This window comes from Delphinus delphis, chromosome 4 (genome assembly GCF_949987515.2).
Source record: "Delphinus delphis chromosome 4, mDelDel1.2, whole genome shotgun sequence".
Classification (NCBI taxonomy): domain Eukaryota; kingdom Metazoa; phylum Chordata; class Mammalia; order Artiodactyla; family Delphinidae; genus Delphinus; species Delphinus delphis.
Window position 1 is genome coordinate 3,722,086 of NC_082686.1, and position 23,392 is coordinate 3,745,477.

General features: G+C 51.0%; 1 protein-coding gene across 1 annotated transcript; it reads left to right on the top strand.

Moving 5' to 3' along the window:
- Window positions 1-1,147: 1,147 nt before the first annotated feature.
- ZBTB21 (zinc finger and BTB domain containing 21) lies at window positions 1,148-20,126 on the top strand. Its single transcript, XM_060010280.1, has 3 exons — window positions 1,148-1,275; window positions 4,212-4,409; window positions 12,853-20,126. Exon 3 carries the CDS (start codon window positions 12,865-12,867, stop codon window positions 16,030-16,032), a length of 3,168 nt encoding a protein of 1,055 aa, XP_059866263.1. The 5' UTR covers window positions 1,148-1,275; window positions 4,212-4,409; window positions 12,853-12,864; the 3' UTR covers window positions 16,033-20,126.
- Window positions 20,127-23,392: the final 3,266 nt, after the last annotated feature.

The following is a 23,392-nucleotide window of genomic DNA, read 5'->3' on the forward strand; positions in this document are numbered from 1 at the left end:
ATGGATTTAAAAGCCAGCAATTTAAGCATTGGTCCTAAAAATGATCACTTTAAAAGGCAGTCTCGGGAATTCCCTAGCGGTCCAGTGGTTAGGACTCAGCGCTTCCACTGCAGGGGGCACCGGTTCCATCCCCGGTCGAGAGACTAAGATCCTGCATGCACCCCGGCCAAAAAACAAAACAACATGCGGTCTCCTCTCCATTCCAATCTGATGTGTTTTGTTTACCTTGCCTAACAGAACCTTTCTGTAGAGTTAGTGTGTACAGTTTGGCATTTCTGTTACACCAATTTTCTGGTTTTGAATGAGAGGGAAGTGAGTTTTCTAAATAATGGGCTTGTAATACTCATGCAAGAAAACGACAGTCTAGGAGACAGCAATTGAGAATTGATATTAGAGAAAGTAAGTTAGTTGCCCAGCGATCGCTTAAGCCAATGCCTATTAAAAATGAAGGTTTTGTCTGTGAACACGCAGCTGACAAGTGGATGCCACGCGAGGCTGAAGAGCAGAGCTGCCACCCCCATCTGCTCAGGCGGGGTGAACCTGGAGGCCCGTTCACCCCAAGTCAGCACCGAGCGGTCCCCAGCGATCAGAACGTCCAGCTGGGAGGAAGCGTTAGCGCCCAGGTTGGTTCTCAGCAGGTCGGACGCCCCGTCGAGAGGCGTCCGCGCCGCCGAGATGCACCTGGACCCGCGCACCAAGGGGCTGCCGTCGGAAAACAGTCCTCCGAGGGCCGAGCGGAGGCGCCGCCGCAGCGCACCGGGCCGGGAAGGGGCACCACCCGGCGAGCCCACCGGCGCGTGTCCCCGCGGCGCCAAACCCACCGGGACCGCCAGGCAGAGCGCGGTCCGCGCCTCCGCGATACGCGTCCCTCCAGCCGCCGCCGCCGCCGCCGCCTCCCATCAGGGCGGCCCACGGGGGAGGCGCGCCCCGCCTCGAGCGGGGGGAGGACGCCGGCGCGTGCGGCTCAGGAGGAGGAACACCGGGCGGAAGGCGCGCGCGGGAGGACGCGGCGGCGGTAGCGGCCAGCCGCCTGCCATCGGGCCCGCCCCGCCCGGCCCCCCGCGCCGCGCACCTCCCTCGCCCCGCCCCCCGGCGCCTGGCGGCCAATCACAGGGCCGCGCACGTGACGAGCGCTGCCTGCGATGACCTCATCCCTGGTGTGGGATGACGTCAAATTCAAGATGGATGGAATCACAGCGGCAGCGGCGGCTGCGGCGCGCGCGAGCCGAGTGTGAGCGGGAAGGGGCCTGGCGTCTGCCTCGGGGCTGAAGACCGGTGAGTAACTGTCAGGCCCCTGGCCCTAGGAGAACTGCGGGGCCCGTGGGAGGCCACAGCCTCCCCGCAAAACGCGGCCTTTCCTGACGTAACTCTGAGGTGATTTCTCTCCTCCTTTTTCTCTCCGCCGGCGGGTTGCGGGCTCGGAGCGCTTCTGCGCGTGCGCCGGGCCCGGCTCTCACCGAGCATGCCCCGGGCTCCCACGTAGCCCGTTGTGCCTTCACACTGCGCATGCTCCTTGCCCGCACTTGGCCTCGCCCTCGCCACTGCGCACGCTCCGTCCCTCACTGGGCTTCCCTCGCCGGGCCCGGCGCCCTTGCGCCGGGCGGTTGGGGCACTTTCGGGCGGGGGCGCGTGCTCCATCCCGGGCAGGCGTGGAGGCCGGCTGGTGTCTGCCGGGGCGCGCGGGCGTACGCGGAAGCTGCGGGGCCGGGGGACCCCCGCACCTGCCGCGGCCCGCGCCCCCGCCCCACCGGCCCTCGAGCCCCGCCTAGCGGCCGCCGGCGCATCCAACCATTGACCCGAGTGGACTGCTTGCCCCGCCTCGCCTCGCCTCCTGGCCGGCCCCCCGCAGACCCCCGGGAGGACCGGTCTCCCCGACTCTCCAGCGCTGGCCCCGAGCGTCTCTGCTGGAATGCGGAGCGCCTCCCCCGCCTCTCGGGAAAGCCCCCGTCTGAAACCTGCGGCCGGAGGCGTAGGTTGCCGACCGGCCGCGCTGGAGACCCCCGCCCAGAGACCTCCGCGGGCCGGACTCCCCGAGATCTTTTCTCGCCCAGACCGCTTACCTGGCGCGCGTTCACTGGCCCCCGTACGGGAGAGCATGGCTGTGACCGCGGGAGCGCCCCTCGGTCCCGGCCCTCCACCCGGGTTGCTGCGCGCTCCGACCGCAGCGCCGCGCGGTTCTGGAGGACGCCGCTTCGGCAGCACCGTTCAGAGGGGTGACCGTAGAGACAGGTTCTCCAGCGGGGCGGCCTGGCAGTGGGAGGTGGGGGAAGCGGTGACCGGAGCCCGCGCAGTGCACAGCGCCCTGGGGGTCTTAGGGCGGGAGCCACCAGCCCCGCTCACGCCCGGCATCTGAGGGCGCCAGGTATTGCGCAGCATCCAGGACTGCTGACAGCGGTGACCCTGCGTCATCCATGGGGAGCCTGCCTTGTGGTCTGATTCCTTGTTCGGAAGAAAGTGGGTTAATCCGTGTCAGAAAGGCTTCTCGTTGACAGTTACTTTTGAAAACTTTTACCCGCTGGTGCTTGGAGTAAATCCTTCATCCACCTTAATGACTAATAGTCATGACGTTTAAATATGAGTACCAGTAAATATCAATGGTAAAAAGAAAGTAGACATGGGGGGCATTGGTTCACTTCAAAATAACGTTGCATCTAATTTATTCTTCCCTTTTACACTGTTCGGTGTAGAATGTGCTTCATTCTCTGGAAATAAAAGTTGCAAAGGATATGACCCCTGCCCTTGAGGAACCTGACCGTGTTCATGGCAGGGCGTGTTAGGTGTGTAACAGGAGAGGAGCCAGGGTATTGAGAGGGTCTCTGGGTGAGGGGAGACGACCAGAGGGACCAAAGCCAGCGGGGGTGAGGAGAGCAGACGCCAGAGCTGACCACGAGCAAGGCTTGACGGGCGGTGGGCACTGGCTAGAAAGGAAAGAGAAGAGGTTTTCAGTTTGGGAGACCTGCTGGCTGGCAGCACACCGAACTAAACGGGAAATACGTGGGGACCGGCAGATGTGGGAGGGTAGGGTCCTAGGTACCATCCTGGACAAGAGGGCTGTCCTGTGATGGACGAGTCCCGAGAAGCCTCAGCAGGGATACAGAGTTGGAAGTCATAGGCTGGTAGCAATTAAGGCCACAGGCACTCACGCACAAAGCGAAGACCACGGCCACGCGCCGCTCTCTGTGCCGGATGCTGGAGCAGCAGAGATGCGCCAGCCCAGGCCTCGAGCCTTGGTAATGGTTTCCCTCTTCAGGCACCTGCTGGGCCTGCACTAAGCATTAGGAACACACAGCTGACAACAGGGCTTCTTCCTTTTAAGGACTCTCATGAGAGGGTAGATATAAAGGCCGATCATTCAAAATAGATGTGTTATTGCAGAGGGGACGAAGTACTGTGGTAGCTTAGATGGCTGGAGCTCCTGGCCAGGAGCACATCACTAGAGCTTTGTAGAGATGGTGACGTTTGAGCTGGATCTTTCTGTAGAGGTTAGCCAAGTAAAGGAAAGGTAAGAAAGACAGTCGGTGGGAATTGGGTGTGCAAGTTTGTAGGGTAGATGCTCACCCTCATGCTGTCCAGTAAGGGTGGAGAGACGAACTGTGATCAGAATATGAAGACTCTTGCATGCCAGTCTGTAGAGTGTGCATTTTATCTAGGGAGGAATAGAGAAGTCAATATAGTATTCTAAAGGGCACCGGTGGGACCAGCTCTGCTTTAGGAAAACAAAAGGCACGGTCTCCACTCCTGCATCTAATCAGTGTCAGAGTACAGAAAAATCAACAGATATTTATTGTTGTGTGAGACACCACGTTGGGCATTGTGAAGAGTGTCAAAAGACATTAAATAGATTCCTAGTCCTTAAATAGCTTTTACATTTCTGCTGGGGAGACAGACAACTTACAGTATTCGGCACTGAATAAACACTGCGTAAATGGTGCCCCTCTGTAATGCTGCAGTTGAAAGGCGTTTGCTCGTTACAAACTGCAGTGGTCGAGGAAGGTGTGTATATTAGTTAGCTAGGGCTGCCGTAACAGAGCACCACAGACTGGGGGCCCTGAACACCAGCAATGTATTTCCCACAATTCTGGAGCCTAGAAGGCCAAGATGAAGGCTCTGGCAGGCTTGATTTCTCCCGAGCCCTCAGCTGTGGACGGTCATCTTCTCTGTCTTCACATGGTTTCTCCCTGTGTCTGTGTCCTTCTCTCCACCTCTTACAGGAACACCAGTCACGTTGGATTAGGGCCCACCCTTAAGGCCTCTTTACAACCTACGGTCTCTTAGAAGACCCTGTCTCCACATACGCTTACATTCTGAGGTGCTGGGGGTTAGGACTTCGACCTAGGAATCGCAGGGGACAGTCCAGCCCATGACCGAAGGCTTAATGGAGGAAATGGCCTTGAGCTGAGCGTTGAAGGGTGAGTAACGTTCAGCTGAGTGGGGGCGGGGGCGGGGGGTCTGGGACATTGCAGATTGGGTGACAGGAGAAGCAAGACCTGCGGGTGGTGTCTCAGAGACAAAGTATCTGAAGCAGGAAGTTATCACGAGGCGATAACTAAAGGAAAGAAAATTTAAAAAGTAGTTTGAAACCAGATTTACAGAGCCTTGAAGTCCATGTTTTTAAAGTTTTTCATTTTAACCTAATGGAGAACCATCGTTTTTATCATTTTATTTCTTTTTAGTCAGGTCTTAGGTCTCAGCTAAACTGTCACATCGAGGCATTTCCCGACCATCCCCTCCAAACTCTGGTTCCCTACCCCCCGTCATAGCTTCCTATTTATTTCCATTGTAGCTCTCAGCACAGTCAAAAGTTATCTTTTTTTACTTGTTTCCCTGTTCATCGTCTGATTTACCCCACTGGAAAGTGGGGGCCCTGTCTGTTCTGTGCGACGCTGTATTTCACCTGTGTCTAACCGTACCTTGCCTGTAATAGGAGCTCGGTAAAGAAGCTGAGTTCATAATGATAATACCTAATGTGTGCGTCCAGCGGACGATCAGAGTTTTGCTTTCGGAAGCTCAGTCAAGGTGGATTTGGAGGCCATGATAGGAAGGACGAGTACCACTTGGAAATCTATTAGTCAGGGTCCTTTAGTGACAAGAGCAGAAACTGCCAGGCCAGCTTGAATAGAAGAAGAAATTGAAAGGTAGAGAGAGGGCTGCTCTTGACATTGAAGGAAAGACAAAGAATTGGGCCGGGAAGGACGAAGACCAAGGTAACTGCAGGAGCCCGTGTAGCGGGCACTGCAGGCTGCACTCCCAGGCCAGGGCTGAGATAAATCAGCTCCGCTAGTTGCTGCCTTTGTTGTTCTCAGCCCATATTCCAAAGGAGAAAGTTTCTAATGGGCTGGGCATTGGTTGTGTGCCCAGTCCTGAGCGAGGGGAGCACAGCGCCTCAGACTCCTCGGGACGGGGGTGCTCCAGCGGGAGGGGCACAACAGGAGGCTGCTCTGTTAACCGGGGTGCGTTCTGCTGGGTGAGGCGGCGCGCACACCCTAAGACCAAATCAGACCTCCTCGGGGGACACAAAACCTGTGGTGAGATGGGGTCCAAGGGGGTGACATCGCTGCTCTTGAAGGGTCAGATCAGCGAGGCTGGCTTTGAAAGCCCAGGCGCTTTCGAGGATGTCTGGACATCTGCATTGTCTCCAAGTGAGCCACGATGAGATGGAAACTCAGAGCTGACTGCCTGCCACCATCTCATAGTAAAATCAAATGGACAGAGTCAGGCCAGACCCAGAGGTGAGGGTTTGGGAGTGAGCGGGGGTGTGTTTATATTCCGAAGCCAAATGCAGATGCTGTTTTTCTAACTACGGGTTTGCTTTGTGTTACATGCATTCCTTCTTTCTCCCAGTGTCATGGTTAGGGCTATATAAGCGATCTCCAGCATTCCAAAGGCTTGCGTGCCCGGAGTTCAGTTTCACGTTAATGTTTTGGATTAAAGAGAGATTTTCCTATAGAACTGGAGTAAGGGTTTTGTGGGCTGGTCTTGGAGCAAGTTTGATTTACAGTGTACCTTAGCTCTGATACCAGCCTGAGTGTTCGTCTCCAAAACTCGAAAGCTGCTGTGAGGTTATTTGGTCCCTTCTCATCTCCCCTTCCGCGCCCACTGTTCACCTCCTGATGTCCTTTTATCCGAGTGTCTAGCTCTGCTTTGCTTCTGTTTATATCCCTGGAATGTTCTATAGTCCAGAACTGCCTACTTTCCTCCATCTCCTTAAAAATCGTAACTTCCTACAGTTGGTATAAAGAGGGAATTATTTGCACTGAATTACGTTATATTAAGATATGAATTCCCTGCCCCTCTTAGCACTCGGTACCTGAGGACTTTGAGGCGGTGGTATGAAGTAGTTTTCTGGAATCCAGTTGTGAAGTGCGCCGTAGCCATTCTAGGGAATTGGAACCTCATTCAGGCCAGAGGCTTCTGGAGTTTTTAAGCCCTGGCACTATTAGATGCATGTTTCTGGAAAGTATTTACGGTAGAATGGTGAAGAGTGGAACCTGTAGTATTGATATCATTACAATTGTCTGGTAAGCAATGAGTCCCCCATCTTCCCGCAGGTCCCCACCGTTCACTCATCGACCCTCCCACCCCTCGGCCAAATTAACTGCTTCCTGTAAACAGTCTTCTCGGCACTTTTCGTATGCTTCGTTATGTTTAGTCTCACATGTCTGTCCTACCGTGGAAACGTTCAGGAAAGGAGGAAGAGAAGTAGAGTGCCCGCACGCAGACGGGAACCACCACATGCACCAGGAGCTCGCACACATACGGCGCCTTTTGTTCTTCGTGAGAATCCTGCGCGGTGGGCAGTGTTAGCCCCATTGAACAGGTTGAGGAAACGTGTGCTCAGGTTGAGTGATCTTTACGAGGTTACATACTTAATAGGCGGCAAAGCCAGGATTTGAGACAAGTAGACTCATTTGACAGTCTTTCCCGTGGAGCCACAGTGACGGCCATGAATTGTTAACTGTATAAAGAGTCTCTCATTTGAAATATCAGGAAACAACATGAAATAGAAACAATTTAGGCAGAGTTCGGGGAGATACTTGTGTGCAGGGACCCAAGTGGTAAGCAAGCCCGCCTCGCTTCAGGAGCTGGTTTCCCCGGGGGTTTCCTCCCAGCCTCTTCTATGGTAGAGGGACCTTTTCGTCCATGTTTCACCCACTTTTCTTGTAAGAGCACCAAGGTTTCCACCGTGACTGAGTGGTGGCGGGAGCTTGGGCGCTGGAGGCTCATGCAGACGAGCAGTGGGCAGGAGGGGCCAGGGATGCAGCGACAGCGCACATGTCTGCGTCAGAGCCTTCAGACCTGGGATGCTCTGTCCTCTGTGAGTCAGAGGTCCTGAGTGTCCACGAGAGGTTGGAGTTTGATGACCCGCAGATTTATGGAGGAGAAGGCACCTCCAGCACGAAAGCTGGCCTCCCGAGGCTGCAGAGCAGACAGGCACGCGGCTTTGAGCGTCGGTCTGCACATCCACCAGCTACAGAGGGTTTTCTGGATTATGTCATGACACGCAGCACTCATGATTCTCACCCCCGTTTTTGCCTGCGTTCTTAGTGTAGCATTTTATATTTTTAATGAAGTTGTGAAGCTCAATCAATATACCTACTGTGTCATTAAAACACAGAAGTCCAAAATGTTAATTGTTTGCAGCTAGACCAGGAAAGGGGCCATTGTTAAGCTTTGATGATTGAATTAAAAGGTAAAAGCAAGGGCCTCTGCGTGAAGGAGAGGAGTCTGCACTGTGTGCTCCTGTCACCCCAGACACCGAGAGCCCTTGTCCTGGGCTCCTGAAAAGGATGGGAGAGGTCACTGTCCTCTGATGACCCTTGGGGGGCCTTAATTTTGCTCCGGGGGCCTCATGCCTCCACCCCCTCCCCAGCCTCATGACCCACCCTCCCCTACATGTGTCTTTTGCTCCAGCCAGGCACTTGGCCTTGGCTCTGTACTGAACACACTGCTCCTGTCCTTGAAGTGTCCTTCACCTTTCCTTCCTGATGCCCATATTTTCTGAGTCCTGCCTGTTCAGGACACTTCTTTTGTAGAACCCCTTCCCTGACCTTCCTCTCACCTGGACCCAGTGCCATCACCTGTACTCCACCTGTACCTCTGCACCCAGGCTCCCTGACCTTCCTCTCACCTGGACCCAGTGCCATCACCTGTGCTCCACCTGTACCTCTGCGCCCTGCCGCCGGGTGCTTAGCACACTGGAGCGTGTGGTGGTTTGACCTCCCCGTTCCCACGCAAGGCCAGGAGCTGTAAGGCAGGACCATGCGTGTCAGGCTGCCACCCTCCCTGTCTGGCCAGTTCTAGCACATACTAGACCGGTGCCCAACCATGAGAAGTGTGTAACGTGATGACCAAGAGTCCAGGCTCTGGGGCCCGACTCCCAGCCCCACAATTAACTGACTGGGTGACCTTAGGCACACTACCTGACCTCTCGATGCCTCGGTTTCCAAATTTGTAAAACAGGGATGATGGCAGTACCTAGCTCAGATGTTTGTGTGGGAATTAAAAGGTACGGTATGCAGGTGAAGAGCATGGCCTCCAGAGCCAGGTCACCTGGTGTGAATTCTGCTGTGCTCCTGACTGTCTGTGCAAACCTGAGCCTCAGGCACATAGCCTTAACCCTGTGTGCCTCAGTTTTCTCAACTGTAAAATGGGGATAATGATGGTACTGCCTCCTAGGGTTGGTGCAAGTATTGAGTTAAAGCCTGAAAACTGTTCACAGGGCTGCGTGGCAGAGCAAGCGCTCAGATGTTAGCTGCTGTTCGTGCCCGATCAGTGTCTCGGGAATGGTATGGAAAAATCAGTACCTGGAGCTGTTCTGCACTGTTATCGGGAATTTGGACATGCTTAGCCACTTCTCAAGCAGGCGCTCTCGATGATGACTATAAATTAAGGCTAGAGGCGAATGAATGGTTTTAAATTCCAAATACTTTTCAGGGACGGAGACCATTCCTCTTACAACTCAGCTCTCAGTGACTTATTTTTCCCTCGTTTCCTGTTTCATTCAAAAAGTGTGGAAGCCTGTGGTTTAGGGTTAGAAGCAGTTACTTAGAACAAAAGTAGAGGCCACGGTAATTTGAAGGAAGAAAAAGAAGGGAACTTTTCCCAACAATGAACAGTGAGAAAATGCGGGTTTCTTGGCCTGTAGGAATAGGGAGCGGATGATATGTGCATTAGCGTTGCTTCGTGTCCAGGGATGTAGAAAATCTCACTTGGTTTAGTCCTCACACAGTCGCTTGGTTTCTTAGTTGGGGTTCCCCCAAAAGCAGACCCTGAGACAAGGATTCAAGTGTAGATGTTTATTTGGGAAGTGATCCCAGGAAGCATAAGAAAGGTTGCAGGGAGGGCTTCCCTGGTGGCGCGCTGGTTGAGAGTCCACGTGCCGATGCAGGGGACGTGGCTTCGTGACCCGGTCCGGGAGGATCCAACATGCCGTGGAGCGGCTGGGCCTGTGAGCCATGGCCGCTGAGCCTGCACGTCCGGAGCCTGTGCTCCGCAACGGGAGAGGCCACAACAGTGAGAGGCCCGCGTACCGCAAAAAAAAAAAAAAAAAAAAAAAAGGTTGCAGGGGAAGTGAAGCAGGAAAGGATGCCCGTGAAGGGTACATTAATTACCAGGTTCCTGCTCACATTTAGAATATCTAAACTGAATTCCTGAAAAAAGTCTGAACCAATTTTTCAAGCTTCATCTCAAGTAAGGACATCCTTCCAGTTCTGGCAGAAACCTTGGAGACACCCTTACCTCCTCACCTTCTTACCCTCTGCAGTCAGTCCGTTAGAAATCCTAATGACTGTCTTTACCTCCACCGCTGCCCCGCTGGTCCAGGCACTGTCCTGTCTCACCTGCATCAATGCGGTGGACTCCTAGCTGACTTCCCAGCTTACACCCTCTCCCATGGTCCATTCTTTGCAACAAAGCCAGAGGAATCTTTCTGAAACAAAATTCAGGTTGTTGTCATTCCTCTTCTCAGAATCTTCCAACAGCTGCCCTGGTAAAAAGTGCAGTCCCTCCGGTGGTCCCCCCAGCCCCACACAGTGTCTCCCCAAGCTCCTTCAGTGTCATCATCCACGGCTGCTTCAGCTCTGCTCCGCTCCAGCCCTGCTGTTACCTCGTCTCTTCCCTATGCCTATATGCTCTTCCCTCAGTGATCCTTATGGCTCATCCTTGCGTCCTTCAAGCCTTCTGAAATGTCACTTCGTTGAGTGAGTGAATAGGTGAATGACGTGAAGTTCTGGTAAAATTTGTAGTATGTTATAGGTGCTGAATAAATGGTAGCGATTATGGTTTTCTTTCCTGATTCTCACAGTAACATTATTATCCCTGCTTTACAGTGGGGAAGACTGAGGCTCAGAGAGGTTGATTAGCTTAGAGCACTGACCTTCAAACTGTCTTAACTCTGACCCACAGGTAATCTAGAGATGATTTAAAGTATATGGGAGGGTGTGCGTAGGTTATATGCAGATACTACACATTTTATATAAGGGACTTGAGCATCTGTGGACTTTGGTATCCGCAGGCTTCCTGGAACCCATCCCCTGCAGATACTGAGGGACCACTGTACATCTCACCCCAGTGCCGGCTTACATGTGTGGAAATGTATGCGTATAACTTGTGAAAGTTTCACGAGATCGTAGTCAGCCTTACTACATTTGAGACATTTGGACTTTTCTACTCTGCCCTAGTCGTTTTTTTCAGTTGTTCACTTCAGACCACTAAATTGATTTTAAGAAACCCTTTTGAAAAGTACTTGTCCAAACCTTTGATTCTGCATCTGCTGTTTTTCCCTGTGGCAGCATCTGAACTAGCTGTCTCAAAAATTAATTGCACTAAAAATAGTGTTCACAACACGGCTGAGTTATGAGGGTGGCATTGTAAGCTTATTTTTTTCTCTGCTGACCTCTGTAAATGACGACAGGGGTTTCTTTGCACATAAATAGATGTGTGATTACAAAGACAGTATAGTAGGATTAAGGGAGAAATTTAAATGGCTAATCAAAAAAAAGGAAGGGACAATCTCCTTCTCAAGCACTCACCATGGAGGTGAAGCGATGCCAGGCAAGAATGAACCGCAGCTCGGTACAAGCCGACCAAGGCAGTTGTCTGTGGACGGGCTCCAGGCGTTGTCTCTGGAAGCAAAGTCACATCTCCAGGTCAGTCAAATGGAGTCAGTACCTCAACAGGAGCCAGATCAGTGGTGGGAAGACCGGGGATCACGCTTGGTCACTCCAGGTGGTGGCCTGGGAAACTCTTCCCTGCAGATTCTCCTGAAGAGCGCAGAGGCTAGTTGACCAGCAAAGCCTGGTCCTGTGAAGCCCGAGGAGAACCTGCAAACGTGCGGGTACCTTGTTTGGTGTATCTCTAGCTCACCCTCTAGGGAATGATAGAACTGTCCAAATAGTCTTAGTTACTCTGAATCCATTTTATATTAAAAAATAAATGTCATAACTATTTTAGAGAACAAGATGGCATTATAAAACCAAGCCAGAGACGAGACATTACCGTAGCAGCAGCCTGAGGGAAGTGTCAGATTTGGAGAGTCAGGTGTCCTCTCTGTGTGAAATGGCTTCATCTTCGTCAGAGGTTAATCTGGACCCTTTTATGCTGAATTAAATATCTATTAACCCTGCAGTTTCTGAAAATTAATTGCACATTTGTCAAGTCCTTACTAGGTATGACATACAGGCTCATGTAATTTTCGCAGCAACCCTAAAGGAGGGCACAGTTGTTAACCGTCTCACGTGAGGGACCTGCTAATCTGAGATGCTAGTGGACCACAAGGGAGGATCTCAACCCCAGCCTCTTGGCAGACACCCACCCCCGCCACCAGCCCCCCACTAGGCCTTTAGATCTCACCTTTAGATTTGAAGGGAGTTTCAGTGAAATCTCAAGTCAAACCCCTTAGTTTAGAATTAGTATAATTAAGTCTAGATCCAGGCTAAAGCTTCTACTGTGCTATTGTTGAAAGTGTAATTTGGTAAGGAAATAGTGTTCGGATTGCAAGGTGTTTAGCATAAGAAAGAAAACAAACTTCTTTATTCTTTAATATTTCTAACCTTTGCTAAACACTTTGATGCAATCGTAATTAGCAAATGATTTTCCTCTTTCCAAATTCTTACCTATTTTTTAAATTTTTTTTTTTTTTTTTTGCGGTACGTGGGCCTCTCACTGCTGTGGCCTCTCCCGTTGCAGAGCACAGGCTCCGGACGCGCAGGCTCAGCGGCCATGGCTCACGGGCCCAGCCGCTCCATGGCATGTGGGATCTTCCCGGACCGGGGCACGAACCCGTGTCCCCTGCATTGGCAGGCGGACTCTCAACCACTGTGCCACCAGGGAAGGCCTCTTACCTATTTTTGAGACCTCTACTTTACAGCCTATTGTTAATTCACATTGTGTTTAATCATATTCAGTAATAAAACTGCTTTCCTTTCAGAATTACGGACTTTATGGGGTTCGGTACTTCATACTTACTCTCTGAGCCAATGAAGAATAGAATTAAGCCTCAAACGGATGTGGGCCGTAAATATGGATAATAAACCTTGTTTTCAAATATTGCTTCTCTACGTACCTGCCAAGTTCTAGCTGCCTTTTTGCTGGTATGGAAATGCCTGTTACAGACCTTAGTGCTTAAAATCCTTCAGTTTTAATGACTGATGACCTACCTAAGCCATGAGACTTGTTTCTGTATATTTTCCTTGTTACTTAAGTAAGATTATTCATCCAGAAACCTCGTGTTGGGCCACAGTCTGCTAGGCACTGGCACCTGTGAGAAGACAGCTGGCGTTCCCGGCCCTCGAGCAGCCCTCGTCTGGGGAGCTTCCGCCACCCTGCTCACGCGACTGCACGTTTGTCTTTCAGGTGAGCCCGAGCATGGAGGGGCTGCTGCACTACATCAACCCAGCCCACGCCATCTCTCTCCTGAGCGCCCTCAACGAGGAGCGCCTCAGAGGGCAGCTGTGCGACGTGCTCCTGATCGTGGGGGACCAGAAGTTCCGCGCGCATAAGAACGTCCTGGCCGCCAGCAGCGAGTACTTCCAGAGCTTGTTCACGAGTCAGGAGAACGGGTCACAGACTGTGTTCCAGCTGGACTTTTGTGAGCCAGATGCTTTCGACAACGTGCTGAACTACATCTATTCTTCGTCTTTATTTGTGGAGAAAGGCAGCCTTGCTGCTGTGCAGGAGCTAGGCTACAGCCTGGGCATCTCCTTTCTGACCAACATCGCTTCTAAGACGCCCCAGGCCCCCTTTCCAACGTGTCCCAACAGAAAGAAGCCCTTCACGGAAGACGATGAGAACAGTTCTCAGAAGAGGAGCGTCATCGTTTGTCAAAGTAGAAACGAGGCCCAGGGGAAAACCGTGGGTCAGAATCCAGCCGACCTCAGCCACCCTCCTCGGCCCTCCCCCGGCATCGCCGTCCAGGCCAACGCCAGTAAGGCCCCCGGTCCCAAGCCCACGGAGCCAGCGCACCACGTGGCAGCAGCTGAGAAGAGTCGGCCGAAAGATGGCCCCGCGGGCCTCGCGAGGCCCCCCGAGCTCGCCGGGCCATCGGAGGAGCCGAGCCGAGGCGGCCTGGCCAAGCGGGGCGCGGCGCCGCCTCCGAAGCCCCCGCAGGACCGGGGGGCCGCGGACGAGAGGCCGGGCGCCAGCACTCCGCTCCCCCGAGGCGTGGCCGTGGAGCTGGCACTGCGGAGCCCGCGGCCGCCCGTGCTGTCTCTGCGCGGCGCCCCGGAGACGCCCTTCCTGCTGAAGGAGGCGGGCCGGGGCGGCGGGCCGGGCGAGGACAGGAACCTGCTCTACTACTCCAGGCTGGGGCTGGTGATCCCGGCCGGGGGGCCGGTGCCCGGGGGCCAGGGCGTGGACAGGAGCGGCCCGCTCGTCAAGAGCCTCCTCCGCCGCTCGCTGTCAATGGACAGCCAGGTCCCCGTCTTCGCGCCCGCCGCCGACCTGCAGCCCCCGCAGGGCTCCTGCTCGGGCTCCGGCGACGCGGCGGGGAGCTCGCTCGGCGCCTTCTCTCAGGGGCCATCCTCCAGGGACGCGAGCGAGGCGGCGGCCCCCGACGCCCGGGCCCCGGCCCCGCAGCCGCACCGCCTCCGGTCCTTCAGCGCGTCTCAGCCGGCGGAGCGGCCGGGGGCAGCCCCCGGGCCCGAGGTGCGGGTCAAGGCCGAGCCGCGCAGTCCCCCGGAGCCCGGCGACATCATCCGTGTCACAGTGGGGGACGCTGCGGCCACCACGAGGGACCTGGTCCCGCAGGCGGACGACGACCGGCAAGACGCAAGCCGACTCCCGGCCAAGAGGCGGTTCCAGGCGGACAGGAGGCTGCCGGCCAAGCAGCCGAAGGCCGAGGGCCGGGGCTCGCCGGGCGCGGGAGACCCCCGTGCGGAGCGCTCGAGCCCGCCTCTTCTCGAGGCCGACTTCCCGGGTTCTGACTTGAGCAAGGACGAATTCGGCGAGCTGGAGGGTGCGAGACCAAACAAAAAATTTAAATGCAAACACTGCCTTAAGATCTTTAGATCCACGGCCGGCCTTCACCGGCACGTGAACATGTACCACAACCCCGAGAAGCCCTACGCCTGCGACATCTGTCACAAGCGCTTTCACACCAACTTCAAAGTGTGGACGCACTGCCAGACGCAGCACGGCATCGTGAAGAACCCGTCCCCGGCCGCCAGCTCGCACGCCGTTTTGGACGAGAAATTCCAGAGGAAGCTGATCGACATCGTGAGGGAGCGGGAGATTAAGAAGGCCCTGATCCTGAAGCTGCGGCGCGGCCGGCCCGGCTTCCAGGGCCCCGGCGGCTCCCCCGTGCAAGCCATCAAGAGGAGCCTGCGGTCCCGGGCCAAGGGCGCGTACGTGTGCACGGCCTGCGGGAAGGCCTACCGCTTCCTCTCCCAGCTCAAGCAGCACGTGAAGATGCACCCGGGAGAGAAGGCCCTCGGGGCCGGCAGGGCCACCAGGCCCAGGGAGCGCGCGGCGCCCGGGGGCCCGGCGGGCGGCGGCTCAGAGCTCTACCTGTGCCGCCTCTGTAACGCCAAGCTCTCTTCTCTTCTGGAGCAGGGGAGCCACGAGCGCCTGTGCCGCACGGCCACCGTGTGCCCCTACTGCAGCCTCAGGTTCTTCTCGCCCGAGCTCAAGCGCGAGCACGAGGGCAAGTGCGAGTACCGCAAGCTGACCTGCCTGGAGTGCATGCGCACCTTCAAGTCGGCCTTCAGTATCTGGCGGCACCAGGTGGAGGTGCACAACCAGAACAGCATGGCCCCGGCCGCAGGCGCCTCCCCGCCCCGGCCCGACCTCAACGGTGAGGCCAGCGGCCCGACCCGGCCACAGGCCCTGCCCGAACCTGGCCGGGCCGACGCCGCCACAGCTGCCGCCGCCGCCGCCGCCGCCGCCGCCGAAGACGACCCCGCGGGCGGCCGCGGCCCCGAGCCCGTGAACTTCGACCCGGAAGACGCGCCCTGCCTCCCCGAAGACCTCAGCCTCTCCAGGCCGCTGAAGGTCCAGGTCAAAGAGGAGCCGGCGGAGGGGGCCGAGGAGGAGGCGCCCGAGCCCGGCGCGGCCCCCAAGGACCTGTGGCCATGCGAGAAGTGCGGCAAGACCTTCCCGGCGCCCAAGCAGCTGGAGCGGCACCAGGAGCTGCTGTGCTCCGTGAAGCCCTTCATCTGCCACGTCTGCAACAAGGCTTTCCGCACCAACTTCCGGCTCTGGAGTCACTTCCAGTCCCACATGGCTCAGGCCGCCGAGGACCCGGCGCACAGGGAGCCCGAGGTGGGCCCGGGCCCCACTGGCTCCCCATCGCCGCCCCCTCTGCCCCCGCCGCTGCCCAAGATCCAGCCCCTGGAGCCCGACAGCCCCACGGGCTTGCCCGAGAACCCGGCTCCCGGCGCCGACAAGCTCTTCGCGGCCCGGGAGTCAGACACGCTGTTCTACCACGCGCCACCCCTCTCGGCGATCACGTTTAAACGACAGTTCATGTGCAAGCTCTGCCACAGGACATTCAAGACGGCGTTCAGCCTCTGGAGCCACGAGCAAACCCACAGCTGAGAGGCCGCGCGCCCCGCTCCCGGGAGACCGGAGCCCTCGCGGATTGCAGCCTGTGCCGCGAGCTGCGCCATAAGGAGCAAAACATCTTTCCCAAAGGAGTAACAAAGGTTGCGCACTGTCGTGCTTGAATATAAGTGTGAGGGAAACTGATGTTAATCAGCAGTGTCCTTACTCAACCTAGAAAAACTCCAAAACACCTTGTGCTTCTGGACCTACGGTCACAGGATGGCTTGACTTCGTTACTGTTGAAATTTGGTTTTGGTCGTGTGCATGGTTCCTCATTCCATGGTATCAGTATAATCTTTTACTTGAGGTGGTTTGGGTTTTTTTTGTTTTTACTGATTTGCAATTAGTGAAACACTGTTCAAGTATTTCTTCTTTTGATTCTCTTAAGACGCCTAAGTTCTGGTTAAATCTCAGCCGTGTTTGTAAGTCCAAAACGTATCGGATCGAAGTGGAGTAGTTTGCAGTATTAAGATCTTAGAATACTTCAGCAATAAAAAATGATAAACCTCAACTTTAATAAGTTATCCTGACACTTGATAAAAATAAATATTTGGTATTTTGTGGTCATTGAGAACTTTTTTTTGTATGAAAATTGTGAGATATAAATCAGCAATAGTAACACTTAGATTTTTATAAAATAACAAAAACTTGCTCTTGGGTCATTTCATATAATTAGTGATGGAAGACTTGGGAAATGAAAACATTAAGATTTCTGGAAGCCCTCCACATCGGTTTCCAAAGCTTCGGTAGTGGCGGGCATGGTAATCAAACGTGCTCCGTCACGGCTCTGAATTCAGACCAGCATCGAGGGGCTGTGCGTGTTTGCTTTCCTCTGGTTTGCGCTGTCACAAATGGAAACTCTCAGTGTATTGGGGACAGAGAACAAAGATAGCATATGGCACAAATTTTGAATTTAACAACATTAGTGTAACAAGGTCAGGACATATATTTACATAGATCCCAAGCCTCCGGAGTGAGTACAGCTGCTCTAAATCCCAAATTACCGTTTACTCTCAGACACTTGAAGCAGAGGGAGAAGCCACACTGCAGTCTCCACATGCTTTTCAAGAACAATATATACAATAATCAGCTTTCCTGCCTCTCTGTCTTGTGATTTCTGGTAGAATTTTTTGGAGTTGATGGTGGTAAGATGTCCACAGTGAGACCATTATGCTTTAAGTCACTGCTTAATATTCCATAAATATATATTAAAGTACTATCAAGGGTCCAAAATTAGTGTTTGCTACTTATTTTGGCCCATAGGGCTTGGGCTTCTTTTCTTTTTTATTGTTTTGTGTAAATTGTAATTCAAAGCCTTTCGGTGGGTGTAATCCAAAGTTCAGTGGGGTGTTTCAAAAGGAAAAGTTTATTTCATTGGCAGGGGTGGGGAGGTGAGCTATATAAAAGTAGAAATATTGTTGAAACCCCAAAATTCTTTCAAGGTAATGATGGATTAAGCCTCCAGGTTTATTAATTTTTTTGCAAGCTGTTCTTTCAGATAAGAAAGTCAACTACTGTGACTAAGGAGTAATCTGCTGAGTGCCTAAATTGGTGCTCTAGCAGCAGAGAAGTCTACTCACCAGTCTCGTAACCCGCATTCCATACCGACGGTAGGAAGGGGATTCTTATTTTTTATTGAAACACAAGCATTTTTATAAAATTTTAACTGACTTTGTACATTGTAGAAATTACATATGAAAGTTTGCCTTTTATTCTTTCATTTGGAAACTATCAAAAGTCCCCAACTATGGTTACTTCCTATTTTTGTTCTTAAATTTGATGGAGAAAGTAAAGTCAAATCAAGTTGCAGTTATTGATTATTGCCATCTTTGTGTTGTCTTGAAGAAATCTATGCATTTTAAAGACAAAACGAAAACGTGATTTTATGTGATGGATTACTGTTCTTTGAATTCACTGCCTGTATAATGTGGTATTTCTTACTCTGAACGTCCTGGTAGCTATCACTTCAAAACAAGCCGGTTTCCTTCAGAGTGATCGTTACTTATGGCTGTGGAAGGATGGGTTGGTAATTCCATGATACATGGGATCCTGGCGTTGTAAATTCAGGATCCCAGGACTTGAACCTTTATGCTACATTTTTGAAGATTTTTTAACAACGTTAATGAATAAAAAATATTTTTGATCTAAATATAGGCTCTGCATATCTGTTAGATTTTAAAAATTGCCAGTGTTTGGTCTTGTTCACATTTTTGTCTAGGCAAGGAGCATAAGATTTCAAAGAAAATTTTGAACCAAAAACATTTGTAATGCAGTTCTGGTTTTTCTATTACTTTTTATACTGTACCTTAAAAGCATCAGGCTGAAAGAGTTTATTTTGGTGGTCAAAAAATAGGCTTCCACTCATTTAACTATTTTAAATGTTAAGATGTAAAATAATGAAAGACACATAAATTGCTTTATTCAGTAAAGTTTTGTTTAAGAATGTTTATCTCAGCCAGTAGGCAAATACTTGGTATAAGACAAGTTGGCCTTTTCTTGCTGAAACACGTTAGCTAGTAAAGATATTCTTGAAGATGTTTTTTTCTGATTGTAATTAATTTTTGAGAATGTAAAAAGCTCTTTATTCCTTGTAAGTATTCAGGATGCCTGCTTTTTTATGCAATTGTGGAAAGAATGTCAGATGTTTTAATATATTCTTTGTTAATCGGAAAACTTGTTATTGAATCGTTTTCTTCATTTGGGGGAGGGAGGAACACCACAGAAAGTGTGTTTTTATCCAAGTAAGCAATGGAGGTAACAAATCGTGTGCATTTTTTACAGGTAAAATATCTAAAGAGTAATAGAATATTCACCTTTAAAACTAGTTGTGCTTAGTATGCGTTTATAATTTTGTCAAAATATACAGCTGACAGTTCGACAGTGATGTTGTCTGCATTCGTAGGGAGGTGGATGTGGCTCCTGGTTTTCTGTTTGGGAACAGATCATCATGGCCTTCTCTTTAAAAATATGCCCCAGCACTTAATCTCCGTCATAGTCTGATCCACACACAGCACCGATTGGTGCTAAGAGTAGAAACTGAGACAAGAATAAAATGTGCCCTTTGGTGGAGAAAAGAGGTGTAATCAGGCCAGCCGGACGGTCGGATGAGGGAGGGACAGGAATGGACTGATCCAAGTCGGCCTGTGTTCCCTCAAACTGTGTGTGTGTGTGTGTGTGTGTGTGTAGGGATGTGTGTGTGTGTAGGGATGTGTGTGTGTACAGCCAAAATCTGGAACTTTAGGAAGTAAAGTTATTTTCATTTTCTTACTGCAAAAATAATGTCATTCATAACAGGTTTCTTTATAAATTGCACTAATTAATATTGGAATGTTACGAGTCAGTTTATCAATTTCTGATGTGTCTGATTTTTTTTGCAATAATTGTGAAAAGCATTATTGATTTAGATAATGCTAGCACATATTCTTTAATGAGTTCTTTAACACTGGCTTTTTTTTTAAGTTTTACAAGTAGGTTTTTCTCTTGTGGCTTTAGCACTTTAAGGAGCTTGACGTTCGCATAGTTTTTGGTGTGCCCGCTCAGCGCTTCCCGGCTGTGTGCACTAGGGTGCCCCGTTGCCACGTGACTGGGGAGAAAACTCACTGTCCGTGTTTAGATTCTGGAAGAGAAAAAATGAGTCAATGTCAGGTTTTTAAAAAATTCCATTTAGAGACAGTCGTTTGGGAACCAAAGTATTTTACTGTAAATCTTTAAAACAGTTGAATTCAGTGCTCTTTAGTCATTTATTAGTGCTGTCCAGATTTTCCGCAAAGTTATACTTGGTTAATACTAATTCTCAAAAGGTGATAATTTCTTATCGACATTAATCCAAGGCAGTTTCAAAATTTTCATTGAATGAATGCTTATTGCTAAAAGAAAAACAGATGTGGCTGCTTTCTAACTGTGTGTATTTCGTTGTCATCACGCCTCAGCAGAGAAATCATTGTTCAATTTTATTTAGGAATAAGCGTTTTTGGACTGAAAACTCATAGTAAAATAGGACTTCTACCTAATGTTAAGCCATTGCTTATTTGTATTCAATTATCTGTTTACTTTGCTTAAATCTTGACTAAGGTTGATTGGAGTCAATAAATTTGTACTGTATTTTGTTTTGAATCATGGTCTCATTGGGATGTTTTGGACTTTAATTATATAATGAATAGAGTTTAAATTTATGAAAATTTAATTTATGAGATAAAGCCCTCCTCTTTGGGTGGTACGAATAGCCCCTTGAATCGTGAGAGAGATTTAATTCCCCTACCGCTCCAGGTGGCTTGTAGAATGAAATTTGCACTGAAGCTTAAATTACTTGGACACCACAAATACATGATAATTAAAACCCCATCAGGGACTTCCCTGGTGGTCCAGTGGTTAAGACTCCGCACTTCGCCTGCAGGGGGCGAGGCGTGGGTTCGATCCCTGGTGGGGAAACTAAGATCCCACATGCCATGTGGCGAGGCCAAATAAAGAAAAAAAACCATAAGTGGCAATCTTTATCCACCTTTTTTTTTTTTTTTACTCTTCAGATGAGTAGTTTTTAAGCTGATTGTGGGGTAAATGCATGAAAGGAATGTGTCTAGCACCCTGCGTTGACATTTCAGCATAGCAATCGATAAACTAGTTTTGTTTCATGTTTTAAGGGTTTCCACGCAGCAGCATCTTTTATCATTCTAATCTAGCTCTTCCAAAACACCAAGACGTGTTCACTCCTTTGCTATTAGCTTTCCCTGCAAGTGAAGAGCTGGGGTGACCAAAGCCGAGTCCGTCCATCTGGGCTTGCCCTCGCCTCTTCCCGTGGTTTTGTTTTCCCCGCCTGATATCCCAAACTAGCCTCTCCTGGGAGCCTCTGGTTAAAAGTTTCTTGAACACACTGCACCAGGAATAAGTGGTTTAATCTTTATTTTAATCTGCTTTAGCCCTGCTATTCAATTTGCCACCAAATTTTGTTTTGTTTAAAAAACTTAGGTTTGCCTTTTGTTCTTAGTAATCACGGCTTTTTGAGGTTGGGGTTGTGGCACTCCTGTTGCATCCTCGGTCTTAGGCACACACCCAAGACAGCAAACGCTTGTGGGGACAAAACCATGTCTCCAACATGGAATACTTCCCCAGCCAGAGGCCAGATCTTGGCTCTGTGAATGGTGGAAGTTGAGTGGCAGGTATTCCTCCTACACGGCATTTGTCTGGGGAAAATATTCCCCATGTTGTCACAGAAGCACTTTAAAAATAAAGCCTGGTGTAGCCCTGCTGTAGCGTGAACTTGGCTATTGTGATCGGCCATCAGCCCCTACCCACTGCATTAGGGTGCCTGGGTCCGTTTGTTGACCTCACAGTAATGCAAACCTGCTTTTCAGCCAGCTGTATGTCTTAGGTCCCACTTACTGCGGTTGGCATCATTTCTTCCAGAAAATACTTCCTTCCCCTATCCACCCACTCCTCACTCCAGCCCAAAGAACTCGTCCTCCTAAGTGTTCCCATAAGACCCTGACATGGTCCTGCCATTCCCCTTGCCACCTCCGTCTAACCCTGTATGGTTTATGCCACGAGGCTGGGAGGGGCCCGAGGGCAGGGGCTGTTATTATCCATCCTCATCTCCAGGGCCAGGCAAGGGAAGGGATCTATGAAGTATTTGATACATAAATGCAGCAACAAAATCTTGTCTGAGATGAAAGACAACCAGACTGATGATTTTCAGCTAATATTAGGAGACTTCCTGAATACTTCTGCATATATTTCCCAGAATATTTTGATTCAGCTACTTAATAAGAGACCCAGAGTGTATTTGAATTTTTCCATGGTTCTCAGTAAGCCCAAGGAGGAATGGAAATGTTCAATTAGCAGGTCTTAGGTTAACGAGCCCCTTGAACTGTGCAGACGCATCACCCTTGTGCTGCTCTCGCAGTTCTGGGTGTGTGGCCCATCACGGCTGAAGTGCCCGTTAGGTCACGCCGGTGTGGCCAGTTGCCTGGTGAGTTCATCAGTAAACCTAGGGGTCGCAGTAGCTAATCGATAGCTCTTCCTGGCGATGTAGGAATAACTGATGCAGGTGCCCTCACTGCATGTGAAGCAGGCGCACGTGTGTCCGAGAGTTTGCAAAATAGCAACAGGCTCGTTTTCCTCCCATATTATTTTTATTTTTATTTATTTATTTATTTATTTTGCGGTACGCGGGCCTCGCACTGCTGTGGCCTCTCCCGTTGCGGAGCACAGGCTCCGGACGCGCAGGCTCAGCGGCCATGGCTCACGGGCACAGCCGCTCCGCGGCATGTGGGATCTTCCCGGACCGGGGCACGAACCCGTGTCCCCTGCATCGGCAGGCGGACTCCCGACCACTGCGCCACCAGGGAAGCCCTCCCATATTATTTTTGACTTTCCCTTCCTGTCCCCTGCTCCCCCGCCCCCTTCTCAGATACCCCAGTCCTCTCTGGTCTCCCTCACTCTGGAATATTCCTCAGTCTGTCTTTGACTTTTATGGCCTTGATCATTTTGAAGATTGTGGACCAGTCATCCTGTAGATTCCCTCAACTGGAGTTTGTCTGGTGTTTTCTCCTGATGAGACCATGTCATGCATTTCTGTACCGGAATGTCACAGAGGCCGTGTTCTTTCCATGTCAGCCTATGGGTGGCGTGCGACGCCTGTTTGTCCTGTTACTGGTGGTGTTAATTTTAATCATTCGACTGAGATCTTTTCTACCAGGTTTCTTCATTATGTTTTTCCCCTTTGTTGTTAATATTTTGCAGGGAGACGTTCTGAGACTGTGTAACATCCCATTATTCATCTCAGTTTCACCCACTAACTTTAGCCATCTGTTGATGTTTCTGTGTCTTGCCTGAATTATTTTTACAATTGTTTCCAAAGGGAGATTTTCTCAAACCTTCATTCTTTCTTCATTTATCTGTAGGCTTTCTACTGCAAGACATTTATTTGTTCATTTACTTGTTTATGTCTTGTGGATTCATGGATTCCTGTTCTATTCAATGGGTTATAATTAGTTGCCGCCATTTTTGTTTTCATTTTCATGCTCAGATTATCCTAGATTTAGCCAGTGGGAGCGTTACACTGGCTTCTCTGACCTTTGGCATGCCCCCTTCATTCCTTGAGTATCTTCTCACTTCCTGACACATCAAGGTGTTCCAGACCCATCTCATTCCTTCTCTGCCGGAGCCTGGGGAGTCTGATTCCTTTCAGTGGAGAATGGTGTTTGAAGACCAGGATCTGGGCGTTAAGCATGCTGATTCTAACTAACGTGTGGAGGCTCCCAGGCCCTTCTGCGGACAGGCTTAAAGGGGAGAAACACACACACATCTGAATTTATCTGGGAATCCTGTAGACCTATTGACATATTCAGAAATCTATGAG

Coding starts and splice junctions, on each gene's coding strand:
- ZBTB21 (XM_060010280.1), top strand. CDS start 12,865: ATGGAGGGGCTGCTGCACTACATCAACCCAGCCCACGCCATCTCTCTC.